The sequence below is a fragment of the Mastigoproctus giganteus genome, chromosome 9 (genome assembly GCF_048544385.1).
Source record: "Mastigoproctus giganteus isolate SK-2022 chromosome 9, ASM4854438v1, whole genome shotgun sequence".
In the NCBI taxonomy this organism is placed as follows: Eukaryota; Metazoa; Arthropoda; class Arachnida; order Uropygi; family Thelyphonidae; genus Mastigoproctus; species Mastigoproctus giganteus.
In genome coordinates this window covers 186688850-186707440 of record NC_143583.1, presented here as the reverse complement: position 1 = coordinate 186707440, position 18591 = coordinate 186688850, and the positions used below count along the sequence as shown (strand labels likewise).

General features: G+C 33.6%; 1 protein-coding gene across 1 annotated transcript in view; it reads right to left on the bottom strand.

The window, feature by feature from the left end:
* Positions 1–18591, bottom strand: part of LOC150080949 (enoyl-CoA delta isomerase 2-like) — a 97984-nt gene that overhangs the window by 34494 nt on the left and 44899 nt on the right. The window contains exons 4-5 of the mRNA XM_090380861.1: positions 16853–16925; positions 350–449 (exon numbers count right to left, since the gene is read on the bottom strand). Of these exons, the coding sequence (XP_090236987.1) occupies positions 350–449; positions 16853–16925 (173 nt within the window). The remainder of the gene's footprint in view (positions 1–349; positions 450–16852; positions 16926–18591) is intronic.

Below are 18591 nucleotides of genomic sequence, written 5' to 3'. Positions count from 1 at the left end.
GTTACTATCCTAATGGCAACTGACATGTGGAACAAATTTTGATAGAAAGTGTTAAGAGTACCCAACACACAGCTCCGATCAGTTGTCTTGCACCCTCCAAATTTTCAGAAATTTAAACAAAAGCTGAAGGTTTAACTGAGATGATGAGGTCAAGCATGCAAGTATAGAAATAATAGTGGAGTGGCTAAATTCTTATTATAGACATAGCAGAGTAGGATGGTGACACAATATGATAAATATATTAAATCTTTTGGAGAATATTGTTAAATAAATGTAACTTTTTTCCCTATTAAGTGTCCTTGATCCACTTTCAATTTACTTGTCCTGTAAAATAATAAAAATATGATACCTAAGTACTTCAGCAGTATTTTTAGCTATGGATTTTAATTCAACCCCTGCTGTCTGAAAATGGGTGAAGTCACTGCCAATTGAATACACATCACCTGTACCTGGAAATAAAAATCAGAATCAAGGGAAGTATTAATCAAGCTTCAATGATATAATAGATGTGAATGACATACCCATGTGTATTTTATTCAGTCAGTTACAACATGCATAATTGTTCTGAATTATCAATGACTATCAGTCACCATCTACAGTAAATATTCTTTAATCAATACATAAGCAGGCAGTACTAGATTAAAACTTAACGTGTGCTAGTTTGAACAGAGATATTCTAGAAACTTTATTATGCTTTACTCTAACTTTACCTTTACAGATGTGTCATGACAAGTGGTGTCATTAACTGCTTGTCTGATGTGTATCAGCCCGACCAAACTATTCTATTAAAATATTAATTAAATTAACCACACTTTGATTTTTGTTTATCTCAAAATCAAGAAAAGAGATAAAATTAATATTAAGACAAGTTTAGGATATCCTCTTCACTATCAGATCTACTTTAACATGTTAACTGCCTTAACTAGAAAATTACGACTCTCACTCTTATATAAAAAAGAAAATAATAACTGGAATTTATTTGCAGATTTGTGTGTCTGTGTGACACTGAATATACATTAGTGAAATACAATATAACATTCTGATAAATTCTCTAAATATGATATGTAACTTAATTTTAATAGGAGGCCTCTTTACTTAAACAAAACTTAACAGTTATAGAATAACAGCTCACATTACATGAAAATATCTTAAGATATTAGCAAATATATGATTCTAAACATGTAATCAAAGTAAGAGTTCCTAAGTTTCCTTTAAACTACTGTTGATTTAACCGTTATTTCAGAATAGCTTGAATGTGAACAGTTCCTGAATAGATTCTGTAGAAAATCAGGCTGAATTTCCTCACAAATTAATTAACCTGATCACTGTAAGAAAACAAGATTTGGCATACTTGAAATAATGAGTATCACTACAAAAAGAACATTTATGTAGCCTCTTCTTCCTCTTATTAGTGAACTCCTATGAAACTAGAATTCCTCCATGGTCTAAAGTAGGAGACAATTATTCCTGGTATAGTAACAACATAAGAGAATAATAATGAATTATGCTCCAAACAAAGCTATTATTTTGCACAATTAATTGGGAAAATAATAGCTTTGTTTTGCTCTGTGCCTCTTTGCTTAGAAGAATATACAGAGTAAAAGCCATAGGAATATTTACTGAAATTCCTTTAGAATTTATAAATGAAATTCTTTTTACAGACTGAGTGCATCTAGTTTTGTTCTAATTTCCTGTCTTTTATTCTATTTCATGTCTTGGTTACTATACTACTGTTAACCAATCAGGATGAGGTGAGCACAACACCCATGTCACATCAAGTGCAGTGATGATTATGTAAAGCACTCACTGGAGCACCTACTTCAACATGATTATTTCTAGGTAAGTAAAAGTGAGTAAATGATTTAATATTCTGTAATTGTAAAAGAATAAGAGAAAATTTACCTCAATATGATATGTAGAACACTTCCATATGATACTCTCCAGAAATTAAAACGAAAACAATTAAAAAATCGAAAATCTTACATTACAGTAAGAAATAATTAACAATAATTAAAAATCAATGAACACAATTAAAAATCAATTTAACGCAATTAAAAATTAAGTAAAAAATTAATTTAATGAAAAAAATTGCAAAACGATTTTCCTTTCTGAAGCTGACAATGCTTTTCGACTGTATATCGTGATCACAGGAATGAAAATTACTGAATAGGGGTGAGAATAGAACTTAAATAGGGATTATTTGTCTTTGCGCATGCACGTAAAGAACCACAAAATTGGAGATTAGATATGGCCGGCAAAAATTAACAGAATTCTCATGTAATTTAATTTCGGTGGTTTCTGCAATTAATAGCCTCGTATAATTATGTTGGACACTAAGTATTTTGGCCTTATAAATAAAAAAGTATGTTTTTCATTAATGGCATGAAAGACTAATTCTGATGCTGCTGAACGAGAAGCACAAACTGAGGCCACATGTTGATTAACATGAAAATTCAGAGGGAAACCGCATAGACCCCTGATAAGACGAGTCGCAATCACCGCAAGAAATGTTGTATACTAGGTCATTTATTTGTGTTGTGAATGAGGAGAAAGGACTGAGTGATTGTTCAGTATAGTGTGTAATTTCCGTATTGGCCTGGCTACAATTTTAAATTTGGTATCTTTAAAGAATCTGTTAAGTTGTTTGTGCCACTGTTCAACATATGGGACAGAAATAAAGTATTTTTTGATATTACTATTGTTTGTTGGTGTATTTTTTTGTATTCAATCCTTAGCTTGTACCCTAATTCTGTCTATTGTATTGTATTGTATTGTATTTTGTCTAATACTTCTCTTATTCTTTTACAAATATTGATATCAACATAGAACATGTTGAGCATTATAGCTCTGGTTCATACTGTATAATATTCTGTAGTATAAAGCAGTTATAACCTGAAACCAAAACTAGAATTTTCCCTCCATTACTATTAATTGAATTATGTAAAATTCATTACACATAGCCTTACAGGCAGCAGCAAGTTTAAATGAAAGGTCTTGTATTTAGTACCAGTAATGCTAGGCCTGCACTGTCCAACATTATTACCACCAGCTGCATATGGAAAATCAGGCCAAGACATGTAATAAACTTATTTATTTTTACTTCTTTGATCTGGAATGTGTTATGAGAGCTACATTGAAAGGTAGAGGTTTGCTTATGTGTAGCATGATGGAACAGGAAAGAATTGGTTTTTTTGGTAAGGTTAAGATTTGTCTCAGGTGCAATATATATATATATAAAGTTCATTTCAAAGCCAGATCAAAATACTGACCAAAGGAAAAAATCCATTTGATGTTTCATTCAGCATTAGAATGAAAATAAATCCAGGGCAATTCATTAAAGACAGCAGAAAAGTTGTTTTTACCGTTTACGACAATGGGTGGTAGGGAGCTCTGTGAATTCACTTTTTCTAGGTTTAAATTTCTAAGTGAATTTCTTGAAATCAAATTATTGATTGCACATGCTGGACATTAATCTGGAGGCAGAGTTCAGATGCTCATCCTACAAAAAGTTTTTGTCAGAATTCAAGATAAAAAAAAACCAAAAGGATTATCAAGTGCCAATATGGAAAGTTCAAACTGGTAATATTAAATACATTACCTGTGGGTTTTATTTATTGGACAAGCTTCTCTTTGAGCAGCAAGATTCTGCTACCCAAATAAAAGACCTTGCTGCTCCAAGTGAAATGGGGGAGGGAGGAATATACTTTTAAAGTTCTTACAGAAACAATTTTAGCAGACTATAATGGGGGAGTAGCTAAAAATCAAAGTTGCACCTCAGTTATTAGCACATGCCTATTAGTTATTAAGGGATTATTTTGGATAAGTAATTTTTTTTTATCCAAAATAATATATAGATTATTTATCCATTTATTAATGTGAATAAATAATCTATAATTAATACACTGAACAACATAATGAAATTTTTTTTCTCCTTTAAAGAGAAACAGGTGATTTTAGTAAATCTAATTGTGTGTTTAATCTAAATCTGGGCTGGAGAATTTGTATCACCCACCAATTAAGAGAAATTAAATGAAAGAATGAGAGAGGAAAAAAGAATTAAAAAATAAACAACTTTTTTTTTCATGCAGAAAATAGAACCTTCTCCAGTCGACATCAAACAGTAATCAGCCAGCACATCTGGATTCCATCTTTATTGTCATGCTTTTCCATATCAGATATCTCTTGATGAAATCATTTTTTACCATGTTCATCACTGTCAACACTCATGGAAAAAAATCTAAATGCAAATCTTGAGAATGTATTTGAATAATAATTTTTTTAAAGCTCAGTTTTTTAAATGATGTCTAAGAATTCTCTAATAATATTACCATATTTTCTGCTCTAACATATCTAACAAGTTTGCTGGACTATTTTAATAGAGTTCCACTGTGCTTTTTCAAAAGAGTTGATTTTGGCTTCAAACATGCTGTCCTGGATCTTCTCTTCTCTTCTCTGTGTGCCATCTCCTAATAGAGGTTGGCGAACACCAATGCAAATGTCTCTCTGTCTCTAGTAGCTCTGAAGAGCTGATCGGTGTTCAGTCCTGTCCAATTCTTCTGTACTGTATAAGTTTCCTAATTCTTGGGAATTTATTTCTTAGATATAAAAATCTATTATTGTCCTTATTTGCAGCTTTCATTAAGTTTTTCATTAATCCTAATATTATATGGAAGGAGGTAAAGTTTTTAATGCAATGTAATTAAATGCAACACATTTTTATGCCCTGGAACAACCTAATGGGCCATTCTTGACTTATTATGTAATGCCTGTCTTTTACTCTAGTTGAAAATGCATTTTCAACTAGATGCCTGTAATGCCTGTCTAAAAGACAGGCATTACATAAGGTTTTTATTTTAGGTTGAGCAAAAGACAGGTATATATATCAAAAAAAGGCCTGTTTGAGGATCATTGCATGATCCATTCAAACAAAATGCAACAATATTTTGTATAGCCTGGCTCCATCCCACGAAGTGCAGTCACTTTCAGGTTGACAAGTTCCACATATTGCACAAATATTTATTAGTCATTATTTATTAAAATAATTTGTAATTTTCATATAATTCTTCCATATGAGGAGCATCTGATCCTTATCTCCAACCATGCATCAGAAGTAAAATGTATACAATGTATATTAAAATTTAGAAAATGTGCAGTGTGCCACTTTTCTGTTGCCAGTGAGTGCAGTGCAATGCAATGTAAAAAGTCACAAAACTAAGTTGCATTTGCTGCTGCAGAAAAGCCCACAATCAAGAAAGACAAAAAAACATAGCAAATGTTGACTGACAATCCAAGTGATACTTTGCATTTAGAAAAAAAATTTAAGGCTTTTAAATTATTTTTACAGTTTTGTTCCTTGATCAAAATGCTAGGCAGAACACTGTAGTTCATTGCATGATCCTGGCTATAACACATGCAGAAGGATAGTGAGTTCTGTTTGTTTCGGTAGTTTACACATTAATAAAATGTACTGAGGTCAGAATAAAATCATTATTTATCAAATAAGCATAAAGCCAATAAAATTACACAAAAAGCTGATCAACTGACAGTTGACTATGATTTTATAGACAGGTGGGCATAGCAATGATGATTACTCTGTCCAGTGCATGAAGTAAAGTTACTGAAGTGAGTTACAGCATCACATACCCCAGTTTTCTATGTCATTTTATCAATGACATACAGGATTGCCAGCAGGAAAAAAAGTGGTGGTTATTCTATAACTCAGGATGTTTCAAAGATCTTCAAAAATATTATTATGGCATCAGATATTCATCCCACATTGTACTATTTATACTTAGCATACAAGATTACACTAGGTATAAACTGTATACAAGTATAGAGTACTAGGTATAAACTGTATAGAGTACTGTATACGGGTCTGGAGGCCTCATTTCAAGAAGGATGTAGAGCTGCTGGAACGAGTACAGAGAAGGGCAACAAGATTAGTGAATGGAACAAAGGGGTGCTCTTACGAAGAAAGGCTTAAGTTTTGCAAATTACAGTGTCTGGAGACTAGGCACCAGCGAGGTGATCTGATAGAGGTGTATAAAGCCTTGAATGGTTTGAGCATGCTCAATGCTGATGGGATTCTTCCTCTAGCTCAGAATAATCACCTGAGAGGGCATAAATTCAAATTGAGGAAAGACAGATGTAGGATAGACATGCGGAAATTTGCCTTTAGCCAGCGGGTGGTTGGTTGGTGGAACAGCCTTCCATCCCTTGTAGTGGAGGTTGATAGCCTAAATAAGTTTAAGGCTCAGCTGGACAGGTATTTTGAACAAACAGAGGGGTGAAGTGGAAGTGGATTTTTTTTTTTTTTTTTTGGCTGATGCTGCATAAGCTTGCTTTCTTGCATCAAATGCCTCTACTAATGCTAATGCTAAACAGCATGGTACAGAAAGTTCTCAATTTACATGCTTTTCTTCATACAATTTTGGTTGAACATGATTATGAACTGTGTAGTAAAATTGTATATTAAATTATTTGTGCATTAAATTATAAAGACAAAAGACAAAAAAGTAGTCACTTGTGGTATTTTGCACATATAACAAACTGAACAATTTATCATCTATGCTTGTTTGCTTACAGCACTGAAATTAGAGTATAATAGATAAAGTAGATGGTGGAGATGGATAGATGAAATTCATGAGTTTGTGGGTAGTAAATGGATGGCCATTGCACAAAACAGAAGGAACTGGAAAGTTGCTGGAGAGGCCTTCATCCTGCAGTAGATTGAATATGGCTGATGATGATAATGATGAGATAAAGTAGGTCAACTAAGGTGACCTGCCTTCTCTATTACTCTCTCTAAATGGGATACTTTGATTAATATCACATAAGGATTCACCAGTTAATCAGTACATAATCGGTAATCGGCTCTTTAATTGATTAATCATTAATCAGCTTTTTTTTGTTGATTAATCTGCCATTTCCTGCTAAATTTAAGCCACTTAATCACTACTAAGAAGATTCATCAGATAGCTTTGATATACTGAAATGGATTAAGTAAACATTTTCTGAGTTTGGCTGCTGTTATAGCCAATTTAGTTTTATTAATACAAAATACAATAAAAAATAATTGCAACTTAACAGGTATTTTAATCAAATTTATCACCTTTTTAACATAGTATAAAGGAAAAAAAACAAGTAGTTTTACACAGAGTATTCAAAATTGAATACTCTTAAATTGTAATACAAAAACATCAGAGTTTCCCCATTTTCAGGACATAGCCTATTTCTTGCAGGTTCATATAAATTTCCACCAGTACTAAATATTCTTTCACCTTCAACTGATGAACTTAAATATTTCAAAGCCAGCTTACTCAGAAGAGGTGGTTTGTCTAGGATATTTTTCCATCACAGAAATGGGCTATCATTTCTAGGCAGTAATGGAAAATTTAAATATGGATTCAATTCTTGAGTGCAACAATGAATAATGCTTGTTCTTTTTTTTTTTTTTTTGAGGATTGCTTCTCTTTTGAACTTACTCCGGGTGGCATTTCTTATGTTTCTTTGTTTTGAACACTATCTGTCTTAGCAGAAGCTAATTCATTAAACAAACTTGAAAAAATCAGAATAAAGCCTGGGGTATCTTGATCTTCAGAAGAACGTTGAAGCATATCCTGTTGAAAACCCTTTCCTTTATTTGTTTTTCATATCACTTCTTTGAAATTTTATCTTAAATCTAGGGTCTATAAAAGTAAATAAACATAAAGATTTAATTTCCATGTAAGTACAAAATCTTTTTACAATTGATGATTTAAGCTCCTCAACTGTGGTAGGAATTCCACTGAAATTATCATTTTGGACAGCTTTGGACAAAAATAAATTAAGAGTCAAAATTGTAGGAATTATCATTGAAGTGGTAGATTCTCTTTTACTAGCTTCATTAATGATTTCTTCAAATGGATCTAGGAGCTGGACAATTTTTTTCTACAAGACCCCACTGATATGAACTTAATGTTGGAATACTGCTATCCACAGCATATGTTGTGAGAGCTTTTCACTGTTCCGTGTTTCTTTCTAGCATGTAATACATTGAATTTCAACAAGTGGATACATCTTGAATTAATTTATGCTTCTTTAAATTTAACTGCTCCTGTATTTCCATTAATTTGTTAACTGCTGAAGCAAAATGACTGAAGTATTTTACAATATTCCTTTTGATAGTAACAACAGTCCTTACAGCCTGCTGGGAAAATATGGAGTTATTTACTGAAAGTTTTAATATGTGTATGAAACATGATTGTGACTGTAAACCACTATCAGTGACACCAGCTACCATATTTGCTCCAGAATCTCACAGTACGAGGAAGACTTTGCTTTTTGAGAGTTTATATTCTTCTGGCACATTATTCAGCTCTTCACTGATCTGTATTCCTGTATGATAGCCTGAAAAAGGAAGAACTCTTAGAGCAGCCCTGTGTTGTTTGAACTTATTTCAAAGCCAGTGGCCTGTAATACTCAAAAATGGAGTATTACAGGCCATATAAGAGGATTAGAAAGAAATGTTGGTGGCTTTATTAAGGGATGTTTGAAGTTTTGTTTTACCTTCTGAAATATATCTGAAATGATTTTATCAGTGAAATAATTTCTACTGGAATATTGTAATTTGGGCAGTTTTTTTTAATGTCTTTGGAATCCAATGTCAGATGTTACAGATATGGTTGAAGTTCAACAGCTATCATTTCTCCAGTTAAATAATAGATCTCTTTGGCCTTGTGGTCAATAATATCCCAAAGCTTCTTTGTTAATACTGCTTCTATAGTAGTTTGCACTTTAACAGGAGGTTTAATGGTGCTGCTATTTCCTGAACATTCGGCATGTGTCCTTTTCAACTTATCTGATGCTTCTGTTTCTCTTTCCACTTCTTCTGTATGAAACTTTTAAGATGATGCATCATATTTGTGGTTGTAAACGTTTTGGCTGTTTTACCACCCCTTGATATGGTGGTATCACATAAATTACACTTGCAAACAGTTTTGTCCTATGGATTTATCTTAAAATACTTCCATGTAATACCTGGTGCCATAATGGTCACCTTGACAATTACTTAAATCTTAATAAAATTTAATCTGAAAAAACAATAAGAGGATTAAAAACACATTATGGATTAATAAGGTGTACATATATTAATGTAAAAAATAAATTTACAAATATTAATTTAAAAAATAAGGTGTACAAACCACCAGCCAATACTTACAAGTGAAAGAAGACATTAGTACCATTAATAAAAACGAATACAAATACGAATATGGTGATCATGACTGGTGTTGAAAAGCCTAATCAGCTTCAGGATAGTAATTTTATTATATCATATTTGTATTCATTTTTATTTATGGTACTAATGTCTTTTGTCACTCATAAATATTGGTTGGTGCTTTAATGTATTTTGGGGTCAGGTCTGGAGCTCTTAAACCATTGATTCTGGGTATGTTGGATCATCAATTTTTCTTCAGGGGTAAAGAATTCATTTAAGTTATTTTTAATTTTTTACATTCATTTGGATAATAGAGTGTCAGCATCGAAGTGTTCTACAAGTGATTATTGAAGTAATTTTCTCATTCACTTGTTAATAAAAAATATATGAAAGTACTCATGTTTTTCATTCGCGTGTTAGTTTTCATTCTAAATTTCCAGCATTGCCTTCTTACACGACTTTTTCAAATCCCAAGTTTGAAAAAAAAACCATTAATATGTATTCTAACACCATTATTAATACTGCAAATAACAAAATATCACTTAAATTTCCTTCAATTTACCTAGTAAAACCATTAAAATCATTAAACTTATTGGTGTCAAGTAGAATTATCGAACTCCCCGCTGCCAAAACTTTCTAAGTCCAGAATGGTAGCAACATAGAAAGACTTAAGTAGAAAAAAAAATTTTCATCCATAAGTTGCAATTCTTCTTAATGGGTTCAAGTGTCAGACTATCAAAGCAGGAGTCACGTGACTGGCATTTAACTGTCTGTATGTATCAGGGAAGTGCTTTTGAGATGTAAATGATATATCGGTGTTGCCGGGATGCAACAAATGCCTGCCAGAAGGTAGGCTAAAAGACCTAGCTAGAGATACTTATAAAACTAGTTACAAATATGTTTACTAATTTTGTAATTGAACACTCTTAGACATGAATCATTGTAATATTCCTTATATTAGTATCATTTAATTGATATTTGACTGTATGTACTGTAATTAAGCAATAGGAAATTTTTTCAGTGGGCTGCTAGCTATTAAGGTGGGAAAGCAGTGTAATAACTAATCATTGGCTGAGTAATTGGTAATCAGCCAATTAACAGAAGCTGATTAATTGGTAATTGGGAAATTTTCTTATCGGTGCATTCTTAGTATCACAATAGAGATTCATAAAAACTGATTTCACCAAGCCAATCCTTGTTGCTTGTTTGTTATTTGGTTATTAGGAGCATTAGCAACTAAGGCCACATTGCTCCGGGGATATGCGGTGGTCATTCCCTGACCTTTCTGCATCTTCCGTATTTGGTGGTCACGGGCTCGAACCTCGGGTTAATCAAGAAGCGTGTGCTATGCACTGCTGTTCCTGCCCACCTGGCTATGGAGGTGACGTGCTTGTTTAGTATTGCATCACAAATTGGTTTCTCTGTAAATAATACCTCAGTGTAGAAGATCAGTATTAGTATTAGTAATGGCCACATGGTGCAAGAAAGCCTATGGCTTATGCTGCACTAACCAAACCCCCCCCAATAAAACAATGATAAAAAAATAATAAATAATAAATAAATGAATAATAATAATTAATAAAAGAAAAGGAAATTAAACCTATCATCCTAGGCGCTTACCTCACCCGAAGGTACTATCCAGATGACCTTTGAATTTCCCCAAACTGTCAGCCTCTACCACCCATGTAGGCAACTTATTCCAGTAATTTATAACTCACTGGCTAAAATAAAACTTCCTGCAGTCCAATCTAAACATTTCTCCCCCCCGTAACTTGAATTTATGTCCCCTAGTTCTAGTATCATTTATAATCTTGAAAATTTTGTCCTCATTCATTTTACTGATGCCTCTCAGAGCCTTAAACACCTCAATCAAATCTCCTCTCAGGTGTCTAGTTTCCAAACTCTGCAACCCACATATTCGAAGTCTTTCTTCATAAGGACGCCCTTTTGCCAATCTCACCAGGCGAGTTACCCATCTTTGCACTCTTTCAAGAAGCTCAATGCCTTTATTTCTTTAGGTGCGGTCTCCATACTTGAACAGTATTCCAAGTGTGGTCTAACAAAAGCCTTATATAATGGGATTATCACATCCCTATCTCTACTTGCAAAAGTTCGATAGATCATCGATAGGACACCATGAGCCTTCCTTGCAACCTGTTTACAATGCTCAGAGAATTTCATGTCTGACCGCATCGTAACACCCAAGTTCCTTTCCTCCAGTACTGGGTTTAGTTGAACTCCACCAAGTGAATATATAAGTTATTTTGGGATTACTGTTTCCCAGGTGTAATACCTTACACTTTGTTGGATTAAAGCATAGCTACCATTTTTCTGACCATTCCTGAAATCTATTAGGTCTCTCTGAAGAAGCTCAGCTTGACAGTGATCATTAACTACTCTACCAATTTTAACATCGTGACAAACTACTCTGGTTAAAAAGGACATTGTTAAAATGTCCTTTTTAACTAGAGTAGTTTGCGCTTGGTTTTCTGTTTTGAGGCCCGAATCAGGTGTGCATCACTTGGTAGATTGCTGGAGTCTTGAGTCCCTGACGAGCTCCCAGATGCATTATTCTCGAGGGCAAGCACCCGTTTTTTTCAGGGACTCAAATTGTTCCATCAGTGCACCAAATTGTAATTTAAGATCGGTGCACTCTTTACAATGGTTACAAAGAAAAGAATCCCCAGGTGAGCTATTATTAGTCACTATGTCGACTTGGAAAACATTCCACAGGTTCCACAACGGATTAAATCACGACTCACCCATAAATCGCCATTGGCTATTTCCGTGTGAGTCACGATACCCTGTGACATGTTTAAGGCAGATCTTGTAACTACCATTATAAAATTAGCTAAATCTCAATGAAAATTAACTTTAAAAAATTATATCTATAATATTATTAAAATCAAACTGTTACAGGAAAACCTATAAAAAAATAATCCAACAATATCTAAATAAATCAAATATTTAAAAGCACTAATCAACAGTAATCCAATCCACTTAACTGAGGAGCCCTGACGAAGTGCGTCTGCTCAACTCGAATGCCAACGACAAAATGCGATTGTTTGCTTTACAGTAAAAAAGTTTTAATGGTATACCCATTGAGTATGCATAAAGTCTATTCTATTTAATGCACATCTGATTAGTGTTGTTATCTTTGTTATGAGAGTAGCTGGTCCATGCATCATGCCAACCAGAAACCCCTTTCTGATGAAATATTTGCTTATTCATCATAATGTCTACTCCATGCACTAAGAATGTGATACATAAGGTTATCATTAGCACTATACACTTCAAAGTGCATAGTGCTAATGTTAACCCAGAAACTAAAAATAATAAGTAAGCTAGAAAAGGGGTAACAATGGAAGCATATAACATCAGTTGGTCAACTCTCTATAATATTAAGACACAGAAATAGGCCTAAATGAAGCTTGCTGCTGCTAAAAAAAAGCATAAAACATGGACACAATTTTACATGAATGGTTCAAGATGAAATGTTCAGATGGTGCATCATCGATTTCTGGACCAATTCTAATAGAGAAGGCGAAGGACTTTATGAGTAAATGGAACTCACTGAGCCGTGTGACTTTTTGGATGGTTGGCTTACATACGTTATGGTGCTACACAGTATCTGAATATTAGATATGGCAAGTGAAGAAGATCAGCATATCAAAAAACACCTATGAATTTTGTGAATGCCTTTAAAAAAAATGATGGAAGAACATAACACAGACATTTGTACAATGCTGATGAAACTGGTTTGTTATGGCAATATTTACCTAGGCTCAACATTGGTTGGTTCAGAGGAGAAAGGTGTTCCCAGATTTAAGCAGAACAATACTTGTCTGCAGTGCAGTTGGTGCCCACTAGTTGATGAAACATTTGGTGACTGGACATTTACCAGTTGAATGCAAAGCACAAAGTAATGCATGGATAGATAGAGAAATTTTCCTATATTGGTTCCAAAAAGTGTTTGTGCCAGCTGATAAAGAACACCTGAAAGTCTTGAATAAACCAGAAAACACAAAATTAACAATATGCAGATCATTTACAGGTAAGAATTCATGAGAAAATTATTGCATTATGATGACTGAGCCATGTGGCATACCTAGTTCCAGAGTTTCAGCCACATAATTCATGATAAGAAATGCAATTCATTTAGTGGCTTCTGGTTGGGATGGTAAAATGTGAAAGTCTTAAAAGGTATTGGAGAAAACTAAATATTGCTGTATTCTTTGTTGATGGACCATCAGAAAATGAAGATTAAATGTGAAAAAAAAAAAAAAAAGCAGACACAACAACCGGGGTTGTTGGAATTTTAAATTTTGCCCTATTCTTCAAATCTAATGATCCTTCAACAAAGAATACAGAAGAATCAGTTTTCTCCAAGACCTTTTAAGCATTTCACATTTTGCCATATCCCAAGAACAAGCTACTAAATGAAGGCAATTCATTTAATGGCTTGTGCTTGGGATATGGTAAAATGCAAATAAATAAAATGATGAATGATATCAAAACAAAGCTGTAAAAGAATTCAATCATTCTGATATCATAAGAAATTTTTCAAATCTTGAATCACAAACAAAGAATTAAACAAATGATGAAAATGAAATCAAGGCAGAAAAGTTACATGGCTAAGGGCGCTAAAGCTTGAGAGGCATTATTAAATTTATCAGACCAGCAATCTTTATTTCTGTAATTTGAAGTTATGCAAAATCATACTGATAAATAATTTCGATGACAAAAGGAATCAAATGTGCAAACCATCTGACATAAGAAAATTCCTTCTGAAAGGTACACTTAATTCATGAGTTTCAACTTGAAGGGGAGTTGGAACCACTAATACTGATCTTGAATCTCTGAATTAAAGTTAATATGTTAAATATTTCAAGATGTGTGCTGTTCACTACCTATACTTAAAACTACATTAATATTGGTAAAATACTGCAAAAATAATTCTTCACTGTCTATACTATAGAACTGTTCAAGAAAAATCTGTTTTTTTCATTTATGTTAATAAAATACTCTACTGTACCATGTAATTGCACATTCTATATGCAAAGCACAAAGTAATGCATGGATAGATAGAGAAATTTTCCTATATTGGTTCCAAAAAGTGTTTGTGCCAGCTGATAAAGAACACCTGAAAGTCTTGAATAAACCAGAAAACACAAAATTAACAATATGCAGATCATTTACAGGTAAGAATTCATGAGAAAATTATTGCATTGTATATATTTTATTGCATTGAAAATTATTGCATTGTATATATTTTACTTTGGTGTATGTGCTTTATACTTCTATTACCATTCATAAGAGCTATCACATCTAATCTTTCAAGAAATACTGTGCAATACTGTAAAACTGGATGAACTTCTATCCAATACAATATACCGATGAACTTCTATCCAACTACAATAACATCAATGTTATATTACAGTAATACAGTGTTTATATCATTCTTTTATTGTTTGAAAACATAATTACTTTTGGTTGATGATGAATGATGTCAGTTGAAAGGGGATTTTTTTTCACTCTCAACATTGCTTTTCTTCTGAACAGCTACTGGCTCTCTACAAATCTCAAATTTATCCAACCAAAGAATATTGTTCCCACATCTGGGCAAATGTCCTCCTATACTTCTCTCAAGCTCCTGAATTTTGTTCAAAAAAGGGCAGTCAGGTTAATTTAATGACTCAACTCCTATGAAGTCTCTCCATTCTCTTTATCACAGACATTCAGTTTCTGCTGCAAACCTTTTCTATAGATGAACACTGCAAACCTTTTCCAATGAACACTGTCCATCCATGGACAGTGTCCATTGGAATTGGCATCTCTAATTACACCACTCTCTTCCAAACCAGTCCCAATATGAGTCTCAATTGGTCAAAATCCATTCGCTGTCCAACTCCAAACTGACAGAACTAAAATTTCTTCTTCTTCGTCATTTATTCCTTCTATTTCTGTGCTTTGGAACAACCTTTCTTCATACTGACTCACAATAACTGCAATGGAATACACCAACCGTATATGACTGAAACTTTATTAATTATGAATATTTATTTATGAAACATAAATTAAAATAGAATAATAAAATAAGACAGGATAAAATTTTGTTGTAAAAATAAAATACATTAACAACTATAGAATTAAAAGGGATAAAAAGATAAATAAAATTAAAGTATACGAAATATTACAAATTAAAAGTGATAAAACAATCGCAGCTTTCAAAGGCAACTACTCTCTTTATCAACAGTAAAACTTGACTGTCACAGCACATCCTTAATAACATCAGCAGAATCATGGCTCATGGCACATGAGCTGTGATTCTGAGCCATGTAACTGTAGAAGCATGGGAATTATCCTTCACATGTGCATGAAGACCAAAAATGGCTTGGGAGTATGCCAGGTGAAACTGTTCGGCCCATCCAAGAATTATGATTTCAAAGAGGGGATGAATATGGACTCCCCTATCCCTACTGATGGTATTATGTTCTGAAGAAAAGTCCACAAGCTCTTGAGCCATTTTCTGTTCCAATACCTATGTGAACGATCAACAATGACAGCATTGCCTAGAGAAATTTGGTGATTCTCCTCCCAGAAGCGTTCAGATTTCCCATAGTCCACGGTCTTTATCATAATAACAATATAACCCCACTTTACAAGTGGGATTATATTGTTATTATTATTAGCCATATGGTGTAAGGAAGCTAGAGGCTTATGCTGCACCAGCCAAAAAAAAAAAAAAATTTCTATGAGATCAAATATCTGGGCTGTGGGGAATGTTACGTTGGAGAGACAGAATGCAGGTTTAAAGATCATATAGAAACATATTAGTGCAATAAAGACCGGAAATCTACTGTGACTGAACACTTCTAGAAGAAGAAGAATTTCTCTAGGTAATGCTGTCATCGCTGATCATTCAAATAGGAATTGGAACTAGAAATGGCTTGAGAGCTTGCGGATTTGTTCTTCGGAACATAATACCATCAACAGAGGTAAGAGAACCCATATTCATCCCCACTTTGAAACTGTAATTCTTGGAGGGGATGAACAGTTCCATCTGGCAACACTCAAGCTATTTCTGGTCTTCATGCACATGTAGAGAATAATCCCCATGCTCCTATAGTAATACTTTGTAATGTGCTGTGAGCCATGATCCTGCTAATGTTATTTAATAATGCACCATGACAGTCAAGTTTTACTGTAAATAATGGAGGTGGTTGCCTTTAAAAGCTACAGTTGTTTTATTTCATATATTTTAATTTTATCTATCGTTTTATCACTTTTAAGTCTGCAGTTGTCAGTGTATTTTATTTTTACCACAAAATTTTATCCTGTCTTATTTTATTATTATTCTATTTTAATTTATGTTAATAACTTTTCAGTCATATATGATTGGTGTATTGCATTGCAGTTATTATGAGTCAGAATTTTCCCAACCCCAGAAGCCTATTTGAAGGAAATAAAAAAACACTTTCTTCTTCATATTTCTGAAAAATTTCAATATACAGAAATTAGAGTCTATCAACAAGTATCGTCTGTCCTTCGACTCATGCTTGGTACTAAGTTCTATGCATCCTAATACTGTTCATGTCTGGGGATATCATAAAAAAAAAAATAATAAATAAATAAAAATTGTTCATAAAAAAATACCTGTAATTACTGTAATTTTTACTTGATTAGAATTTGCTGCTTCCTCTAGAACATTTTTGATATCACAATACATCTGCAAAAATCACAGAAACCTATAATTTCTTATTAACAGTAATAACAAATTAGTTAAATTCTTCAGTTCAAATATTTATTTGCATTAATTCATAATGTATACCAATTCAAAATTCCATAATAATGGCATAAAACAACATACAATAACAAATAATATAAATGGTATAGTATTAAGTAATGAGACATTTTTTGGTTTGAAGTAATTACTGACAACAGAAGTAACTAATGAACCAGTGAAAAAACATTCAATTAGTTACTGCTATTAACAGTAACCTGTAATTACTGTAATTGTTACTTGATTAGTTACTGCTGATATTAGTAACTATGAGGACCAGTATGAAAGTAATGTCTCCTAATTTTTTGCTTTCAAATATGGTGCCATAGATCATTTTTATTCAAATTGAGGAAAGACAGATGTAGGATAGATGTGCAGAAATTTGCCTTTAGCCAGCGGGTAGTTGGTTGGTGAAACAGACTTCCATCCCTTGTTGTGGAAGTTGATAGCCTAAATAAATTTAAGGCTCAGCTGGACAGGTATTTTGAACGAATGGAGGGGTGAAGTGGAAGTTTTTTTTTTTTTTTGGCTGATGCTGCATAAGCTTGGGTTCTTGCATCATATGCCTCTACTAATGCTAATGCTAATTTTGCATGTCACTGAGTGGTCACTAGAGGTATCTAGTTTCACCATACTGAGTCACGCTGTGATGGGTCTTGTGAGTGCAGCACATGGATAGTTCAAAATGGTGTATGTTACAGATTTATGTAGCAAGCAAAGAGTGGTGATTGAATTTCTTACCAAGGAAGAAGTAATGCCTATTGAATTCCATATGTATCTAAAAAATGTTTATAGTGATAATACTGTACATATGAGTACAGTTAGACATTGGGTAAGACACTTTAAGAGTGGGGAAAGTGACACTGTTGACAAGCACTTGGCCAGTAATATCAGTGACAACAAACAAGCCAGACCAATGCATTGATCAAAGAGGAAAATGGGAGTGGCACCATCAAAATTCACCATGCAAGAAGTTCAAAAGATAGCCTTTTGTCAGTAAAGTCATGGCAACAGTGTTTTGGGACAAAGATGAGGTCTTGCTTGTGGTCTTCTTAGAGCGTGGCACCACAATCAAACCAGATCGATATTTGGAAATGTTGAAAAAGTTAAAAGCCCGCATCTGTAAAGTTCAACCAGACAAAAACCTTAACGAGGTTTTTCTTCTTCATGACAATGCATGACCCCACACCAGTCTGTGCAAGAGGGAAGCCATTGCAAAACTGGGGTGCACTGTTCTTCCTCACCCCCTCTCATAGCCGGATCTTGCACCTTCTGACTATCATCTCTTTGGCCTGCTGAAGGATGCACTCTGTAAAATCCATTTTGCAGGCGATGACCAGCTCAAGTACAGTGTTTGCGAAGCTCTCCAGAACAAGAGTAAGGACTTTTACAGAATTGTAATTTCTGGGCACTTCAAGTGGAAAGGAAAAATGAGAGTAAGTGTGTGTTATAGGCGAAATGAATCTGATGAGTATAATGAGCAATTATGCAGAGAAATAGAGAGGGCCAGTAAATCAGTGTGTCTTATAATGGGAGATTTTAATTTCCCAGAGAGTGACTGGAATTTGTGGGTTGGTCACTCACACACACCAAAATACACACTAGCAAGGCT